The sequence below is a fragment of the Oncorhynchus mykiss genome, chromosome 17 (assembly GCF_057628025.1).
Source record: "Oncorhynchus mykiss isolate SJ-2025 chromosome 17, ASM5762802v1, whole genome shotgun sequence".
NCBI classification, from domain to species: domain Eukaryota; kingdom Metazoa; phylum Chordata; class Actinopteri; order Salmoniformes; family Salmonidae; genus Oncorhynchus; species Oncorhynchus mykiss.
Genome location: NC_143038.1, coordinates 3,183,427 through 3,192,500, shown reverse-complemented (window position 1 = coordinate 3,192,500; position 9,074 = coordinate 3,183,427). Strand labels below are relative to the sequence as shown.

The 9,074-nt window shown below is 44.4% G+C and overlaps 1 protein-coding gene across 2 annotated transcripts in view; it reads right to left on the bottom strand.

The window, feature by feature from the left end:
* LOC110495101 (glutamate receptor ionotropic, NMDA 2B) overlaps positions 1-9,074 on the bottom strand; it is a 110,745-nt gene that overhangs the window by 29,199 nt on the left and 72,472 nt on the right. For both annotated transcript variants that reach the window (XM_036949373.2, XM_090204513.1), the window contains 4 exons: positions 8,299-8,413; positions 7,414-7,622; positions 2,190-2,358; positions 693-846 (listed from right to left, as the gene is read on the bottom strand). In XM_036949373.2, coding sequence (XP_036805268.2) covers positions 693-846; positions 2,190-2,358; positions 7,414-7,622; positions 8,299-8,413 — 647 coding nt within the window. The remainder of the gene's footprint in view (positions 1-692; positions 847-2,189; positions 2,359-7,413; positions 7,623-8,298; positions 8,414-9,074) is intronic.

The following is a 9,074-nucleotide window of genomic DNA, read 5'->3' as shown; positions in this document are numbered from 1 at the left end:
TGAAAAGGCCCAATCCCCTTTCAAAGATTGCCCTGTTCACCGAGAGATGCTTGGCGAACCCAGGCATTTCACATGAATACATTCATGATTTCTTACTCAAAGCGTGCAGTGGTTCGGGTGCAAAGTATATGATTACTGTAGGTGAGAGTAGTTTCTGAATGTACCAATGTTAAGTGTCTCTGTCCCTCTCTCTCTCCATCTCTTCTTTAACAGACATCCATGTTGTTGTCATTCCACTAGGGATCTGTTTTCAGCGTATTAGTGTATTTCAGTCTCCAGGCAAATGCTGGTGCAGAGTGTGTATTTTTATCATGTGTTCCCATTTAATTAGCTAAAAAATAAATAATGAAACCAATTTGTGTAATACTGAATCATAAGTAAGGCTCGGGTATTTGCAGATGCAAGGACGTTACGACTGTTCAAAATGATGATATAATACAAGGTTATGATTAATAAGTTGACTGTTTATAGATGTGATAGGTGATGTGATAACTCTTTAAAGAAACACTCTCATGGTGCCCCAGACCCTAATGAGTTAATTGTTACATGAATAATTTAATTGGGTAACAATTAAACATAGTTAGCTAATTAGATAAATAACAGTCTTCAGAATAATGTTAAAGTCAAGTCACGACATATGGATGTGAAGCATCTCCATCAACACCAGGTGCCAGTGGTACTCTGATTCTCACCAAGGAAGGCGGAGGGGGAGACAGTGCCGTTGCTACGGGAGACCAGGACACTGATCCCCGTCTCGATGAAGGGCACGGAGAAGTCAATGACCTCAGACCTCTCCGCGTTGATGGTGAGCGACCCCACGGCCATGTGGGCCTTCTTCTGCTCCACCTGAGTCAATCAGAGAGACAACAGGTCAACGGGAGGTCATTTTGGATCTGATACAAAACAGGACCGAGAGAAACGGCGAAGGAGCAGGAAACTGGGTTACTACTTTATACTACAACTGTAGACTACTGTATATCAATGAGAGGTCACCTTTTCCCTTCACATACACTGCCATTTTAGATCTGATACGAAACGTGACTGTGAAAAATAATGAAGGAGAAGGAAACTGGGTTACTACTCTGTATAGTGAATCACTACTACAACTAGAAAAAGCTCTGTTCTTGCCACGAACCTTTCCCTCCCCTGCTCTCTCCCCTATATTCTAATCCTCCCTCCCTCCACTCACTCACTCCCGTCCCTGCTCTGAGTCTCTACAGGTATATTTAGCTGTTAATACCTGAGGCCTTGGGCAGTGTATAAAAGTGGGCCACAACAGGCTGTGTTAACAGGGTAAACACATAGCAGAGTGAGCATGAATTATTCCCTCCCCTCTGCTCTCTCCCTCTTCTCTCCCTCCTCCTCCTGATGTTTTTCATTTGTTTGTGCCCATTTCTCTCTCTCATTTATCTTTGGCTCCCTCCTTCTCTCCTATCTAAATGAAATCATTAGCCGCGTACTTAGATGATGAGAACAGGCATGCCTGTGCATTTGCATAAGCCGGGTGTGCCTACGTTGACACGTCTCCCTGTCGTTTTACTACAGAATCCAGTCAAGGTTTTATAATGCCAGAGGAATCCATTCCTCAGCATCTCTGTCCCTGATATACAAACACAACGTTGATCAGTTGTCAGGCAAGGCTACTCGTTTCTTCGTCCCACCCGCGGTCGTTTAACTTGGACATCCTTTCATAGAGGATGCAGTACAGTGCTGTATCTAACACGTGCTATGTGATTTAATATGGGAATTAATGCCGGCGAGGTAGGGGCTTTCCCCGAGGCTCTTCCCACTGCTAACTCTCAATCTCTGAGTCTGATGAAGAGCCTCCTCTCCTCTTCTCTCCCAGACTTGAAATGAGCGGATCAAAGCCCCCCGCAGGCTAGGATATAGAGGCAGTAAAATCAGACCTGCTGGGTTCAAATAGTATTCATCTTCTGTCAAAATCCTTTGTGCTGCGCTCAATTGAGCTTGTCTGGCGCGATAGAAGCAATAGAATAGTCCCACACGTGCAAACCCTGCCCTCCTAGCACTTCAGGCAGGCTCAATCAATCAAACAGTCAAAGTATTTGAACACATTTCAAATACTAATTGAACCCAGATCTGGAAATAAGGAGATAAGAGTCAGAACGCCAAAAGAGAAAAAAATAAGAAGAAAAAAAGTCAGTGAGAAAGAACGGACAAACTCCCACCTCCCCGACCATTCCATTCCAGGTGCCGTTGATCTTCTTGCCGTGCTTTCCGTTGGTGACCAGGTAGAGGTCATAGGTGAACTTGACCTGCTTGGCGATCTTCTTCAGGATGTCGATGCAGAATCCTTTACAGCAGCGCTTGGTGTACTGGCCAGGTACTGTCTGATTGCTGAGAGAGAGATTTTCTTATTCATTTTCCCTTTTGTACTTTAACTATTTGCACATAGATACAACACTGCATATAGACATAATATGACATTTGAAATGTCTTCATTATTTTTGAACTTTTGTGAGTGTAATGTTTACTGTTATTTTTTAAATTGTTTAATTCACTTTTATTTATTATCTATTTCAGTTGGTTTGGAAATGTAAACATATGTTTCCCACAATAAAGACCCTTAAATTGAAAATTGAAATTGAAACAGAAGGAGAAAAAAACTGAAGGAGGAGGATAAGAGAGAGAGGGAGGGAGAGGGAGAACGACAGAAAAAGAGAGGTAGAGTGAGACACACAGAGAGAAATAGGAGGATAAGAGAGAGAGGGAGGGAGAGGGAGAATGACAGAGAAAGGGAAATAGAGTGAAACACACAGAGAGAAATAGAAGGATAAGAGTGAGATGAAGAGCAAAAGAAAGAGAGGAAAGAGAAAAATTAGGATAATGGCACACAGGAAGAAATCAATGACCAGGTGGGTCAAAGAGCAAAAATAATTGGGGCCAATCAAAGAGAGGTAGAAGAGAGGGGGACAGGTACAGGATGATCAGAAGAGAGGAGGGACAGGTACAGGACGATCAGAAGAGAGGAGGGACAGGTACAGGATGATCAGAAGAAAGGGGGACAGGTACAGGATGATCAGAAGAGAGGGGGACAGGTACAGGATGATCAAAAGACGGGGGGGACAGGTACAGGATGATCAGAAGAGAGGGGGACAGGTACATGATGATCAGAAGAGAAGGGGGACAGGTACAGGATGATCAGAAGAGAGGGGGACAGGTACAGGATGATCAGAAGAGAGGGGGACAGGTACATGATGATCAGAAGAGAGGGGGGACAGGTACAGGATGATCAGAAGAGAGGGGGACAGGTACAGGATGATCAGAAGAGAGGAGGACAGATACAGGATAATCAGAAGAGAGGGGGACAGGTACAGGATGATCAGAAGAGAGGGGGACAGGTACAGGATGATCAGAAGAGAGGGGGACAGGTACAGGATGATCAGAAGAGAGGGGGACAGGTACAGGATGATCAGAAGGGAGGGGGGATAGGTAAAGGATAATCAGAAGAGGGGGGACAGGTACATGATGATCAGAAGAGAGGGGGGACAGGTACAGGATGATCAGAGGAGAGGGGGGACAGGTACAGGATGATCAGAGGAGAGGGGGGACAGGTACAGGATGGTCAGAAGAGAGGAGGGACAGGTACAGGATGATCAGAAGAGAGGGGGGACAGGTAGAGGATGAACAGAAGACGGGGGGGGACAGGTACAGGATGATCGGAAGAGAGAGGGGACAGGTACAGGATGGTCAGAAGACGGGGGTGGACAGGTACAGGATGATCAGAAGAGAGGGGGGACAGGTACAGGATGGTCAGAAGAGAGGGGGACAGGTACAGGGTGGTCAGAAGAGAGGGGGACAGGTACAGGATGATCAGAAGAGAGGGGGACAGGTACATGATGATCAGAAGATGGGGGGACAGGTACAGGATGATCAGAAGATGGGGGGACAGGTACAGGATGATCAGAAGAGAAGGGGACAGGTACATGATGATCAAAAGAGAAGGGGACAGGTACAGGATGATCAGAAGAGAGGGGGACAGGTACAGGATGATTAGAAGAGAGGGGGGACAGCTACAGGATGATCAGAAGATGGCGGACAGGTACAGGATGATCAGAAGAGAGGGGGACAGGTACAGGATGGTCAGAAGAGAGGAGGACAGGTACAGGGTGGTCAGAAGAGAGGGGGACAGGTACAGGATGATCAGAAGACGGGGGGACAGGTACAGGATGGTCAGAAGAGAGGAGGACAGGTACAGGGTGGTCAGAAGAGAGGGGGACAGGTACAGGATGATCAGAAGAGAGGGGGACAGGTACATGATGATCAGAAGAGAGGGCGGACAGGTACAGGATGATCAGAAGATGGGGGACAGGTACAGGATGATCAGAAGAGAGGGGGACAGGTACATGATGATCAGAAGAGAGGGGGACAGGTACAGGATGATCAGAAGAGAGGGGGACAGGTACAGGATGATCAGAAGAGAGGGGGACAGGTACATGATGATCAGAAGACAGGGGGACAGGTACAGGATGATCAGAAGAGAGGGTGCACAGGTACATGATGATCAGAAGAGAGGGGGACAGGTACATGATGACCAGAAGATGGGGGGACAGGTACAGGATGATCAGAAGAGAGGGGGACAGGTACAGGATGATCAAAAGAGAGGGGGACAGGTACATGATGATCAGAAGAGAGGGGGACAGGTACAGGATGATCAGAAGAGAGGGGGACAGGTACATGATGATCAGAAGAGAGGGGGACAGGTACATGATGATCCGAAGAGAGGGGGACAGGTACAGGATGATCAGAAGAAGGGGGGACAGGTACAGGATGATCAGAAGAGAGGGGGGACAGGTACAGGATGATCAGAATAGAGGGGGACAGGTACAGGATGATCAGAAGAGAGGGGGACAGGTACATTATGATCAGAAGAGAGGGGGGACAGGTACAGGATGATCAGAAGAGAGAGGAGGACAGGTACAGGATGATCAGAACAGAGGGGGACAGGTACAGGATGATCAGAAGAGAGGGGGACAGGTACATGATGATCAGAAGAGAGGGGGGACAGGTACAGGATGATCAGAAGAGAGAGGAGGACAGGTACAGGATGATCAGAAGAGAGGGGGACAGGTACAGTATGATCAGAAGCGAGGGGGACAGGTACATGATGATCAGAAGAGAGGGGGGACAGGTACAGGATGATCAGAAGAGAGGGGGGACAGGTACAAGATGATCAGAAGAGAGGGGGACAAGTACAGGATGATCAGAAGAGAGGGGGACAGGCACAGGATGGTCAGAAGACGGGGGGACAAGTACAGGATGATCAGAAGAGAGGGGGGACAGGTACAGGATGATCAGAAGAGAGGGGGGACAGGTACAAGATGATCAGAAGAGAGGGGGACAAGTACAGGATGATCAGAAGAGAGGGTGGCAGGCACAGGATGGTCAGAAGACGGGGGGACAAGTACAGGATGATCAGAAGAGAGGGGGACAGGTACAGGATGATCAGAAGAGAGGGGGACAAGTACAGGATGATCAGAAGAGAGGGGGACAGGCACAGGATGGTCAGAAGACGGGGGGACAAGTACAGGATGATCAGAAGAGAGGGGGACAGGCACAGGATGGTCAGAAGACGGGGGGACAGGCACAGGATGATCAGAAGAGAGTTGGAGAAACAATAAATAAACAGTGATGGTGAGGTTGACAGGAGAGGTGAGAAGAGGATGAAATGTCAATAATAAAAGGAGGAAAGGGCAAGGAATGAGAGGCAAGAGCTACAGGGAATTTAGATAGGCCAGCTCAGAGAGATAAATGGAGTGAGAAAAAAGGAGAGTGAGAAAAGGAGTGAGAGAAAAAGGAGGCCAATGAGGGGAATCCATTATGGGAGGGCAAGGTGAAGTGGAGAAACTGAAGAAGGGTGAAGCGTGAACAAAATGTGGATGAGAAAAGTAACATAGTCCAGATATAGAAAGAGGGAGGGAAGGGATGGTGGTTATCAGAAGACAAATAGATTGAGAGAGGATGAGAGGATGAAATGGAGAGATAGATTAAATGACCAAAACACCTGAGAGGGGTCGATGAAGACCGGAAGCATCAGGTTCAGTTTTTGCTTCTTTTCTGCTTTCCCCTAAAACCAGATGCTTCCATTTTATAGATGCCATGAAGGTCCTAGACCCTGCCCTTAAAGTAGAATTTGAGCTCTGTTTTTAATAGAGATATTGGTCTGTTTTTAATAGAGATATTGGTCTGTTTTTAATAGAGATATCGGTCTGTTTTAATAGAGATATTGGTCTGTTTTTAATAGAGATATTGGTCTGTTTTTAATAGAGATATTGGTCTGTTTTTAATAGAGATATTGCTGTGTTTTTAATATAGATATTGCTCTGTTTTAATAGAGATATTGCTGTGTTTTTAATAGAGATATTGGTCTGTTTTAATAGAGATATTGGTCTGTTTTAATAGAGATATTGCTCTGTTTTAATATAGATATTGCTCTGTTTTAATATAGATATTGGTCTGTTTTAATAGAGATATTGCTCTGTTTTAATAGAGATATTGGTCTGTTTTAATAGAGATATTGGTCTGTTTTAATAGAGATATTGCTCTGTTTTTAATAGAGATATTGGTCTGTTTTAATAGAGATATTGCTCTGTTTTAATAGAGATATTGGTCTGTTTTAATAGAGATATTGGTCTGTTTTAATAGAGATATTGCTCTGTTTTAATAGAGATATTGGTCTGTTTTAATAGAGATATTGGTCTGTTTTAATAGAGATATTGGTCTGTTTTAATAGAGATATTGCTCTGTTTTTAATAGAGATATTGCTCTGTTTTTAATAGAGATATTGCTCTGTTTTTAATAGAGATATTGCTCTGTTTTTAATAGAGATATTGGTCTGTTTTTAATAGAGATATTGGTCTGTTTTTAATAGAGATATTGGTCTGTTTTTAATAGAGATATTGGTCTGTTTTTAATAGAGATATTGCTCTGTTTTAATAGAGATATTGCTCTGTTTTAATAGAGATATTGGTCTATGGTTCTCATAGGATTTTGAGCTACAGGTATGACAACCTAAACATTGACGTCTATATTCAATACTGATCACAGGAGGCTGCTGAGGAGAGGACAGCTCATAATAATGCCTGGAATTGAGTGAATGGAATGGTATCAAACACATGGAAACCATGTGTTTGATGTGTTTGAAACCATTGCATTGATTCTGTTCCAGCCATGACTATGAGCCTGTTCTCCCCAATTAAGGTGCCACCGGCCACCTGTGATAGTGATATAGGTCTATAGTTTTCACAGTATTTTGAGTTGTTTCATGAAGGAGGTAATGGTATAAACGGCTGTAGTTGAATTTGGCATCAGCACTCAATATATGATCAATAGGAGAGAGGGAATACAGTATAGGGTTGTGTATTTGGTTAAGGTGGATCCTAGTTGTCTTACAGTATTTTAAGCTGTTTCCTGCACGGCACTGTGTTCCTCATGCAGGTGCCACTGAGGGGGTCCACGTCCTCCACGATGACAAAGGGAGCCTCCTCCAGCGTCACGATGGACAGGTGGTCGTCCTCCCGGGCCTCCCCATCAGAGAACAGCTCGAACCTGGGCCACACGTGGTACTTCATGGACAGGGAGCTGTTCTCCCACTTACCCACCTGGGGATGGGAGGAGGGAAGAGAGAGGGGAGGGAAGAAAGAGAAGAGGGAAGAGAGAGAGGAGGGACGAATGATTGGGTGGTTTGCATAATCATAAATCATCAGGGACAAATAAAACACAAATAAAGAGAGAGAAAGAGAGAGAAGAAAGAGAAATAAAGAGAGAGAAAGAGAGAGAGGAGGAAGAGAAAGAAGAAAGAGAATGAAAGAGAGAGAAAGAGAGAGAGGAGGAAGAGAGAGAAGAAAGAGAAATAAAAAGAGAGACAGAGAGAGAGGAGGAAGAGAAAGAAGAAAGAGAAAGAAAGAGAGAGAAAGAGAGAGAGGAGGAAGAGAAAGAAGAAAGAGAAAGAAAGAGAGAGAAAGAGAGAGGAGGAAGAGAAAGAGAAAGAAGAAAGAGAAAAAGAGAGAGGAGGAAGAGAAAGAGAAAGAAGAAAGAGAAAGAAAGAGAGAAAAAGAGAGAGAGGATGAAGAGAAAGAGAAAGAAGAAAGGAAGAGAGAGAAAGGAAGATAAAGTTAAATAAACAGAGAGAGAGAAAGAGAAAGACAAAGAAAGAGAGAGAGAGAGGGAGAGAGGAAGAAAAAGAGAGTGAGAGAAATCAAAGAAAGAAACCAGAGAAAGGGAGAGAATGAGAGAGAGACATAGAAAGAGAAGGAGAGGAAGACGAGAGATACTCACCTTGTCCCAGCGTCTCTGCTTGTCTAGCAGGGTGATGACCAGTTTGGGATGCATCTGGTATCCATCCTCACTGAACGACAGGTTGCGTCCCTCGAACGTCACGTTCATCAGATACCTGCGAGGAAACAATGTTACTATAGTTACTACACCATTACAACACGGGTTAAAGAATGTCTTAAAGCTGCAGTCCGTAACTCAAACAAAAACAATGACTTGACTGATACCTATGGGCAAGAAACCTCACAATGTTGTTGCTGCTATAATAAGAGTAACTGGATGTAAAGTGTTACCCACTAAACACTCTAATATACTGTATGCCACACTCTGGTTTCACACTACAGTAACATTCATACATTGCAATAACACGGGTGTTCCACAAAACATTGCCTTTGCGTCCCTTTGACATTTTAAGTAGAAACTGTGTGTCAATATTGAATTTTAAAAGGCTGTTCTATTAAATGAAGTGCCCTTTTTAATATAGACCACATGGAGAAATCAATAAACGGAAGATCAATCGTTTTGACACGTCCCTCCGTGCCCCGCCTGTGACTTTTTAACGCGCTCTGTCATAATGAAGCCCTCGTTACTTTGTTGTTTTGACACGTCCCTCCGTGCCCCGCCTGTGACTTTTTAACGCGCTCTGTCATAATGAAGCCCTCGTTACTTTGTTGCTTTGACAAAGTCATTTCTTAACATTAGTGTTTATCTCACGTGATCAGTGATTCAATTACGTCGGGGCCTTTACGCACGTTGAAACTATCGCTTTGTGAAAACAA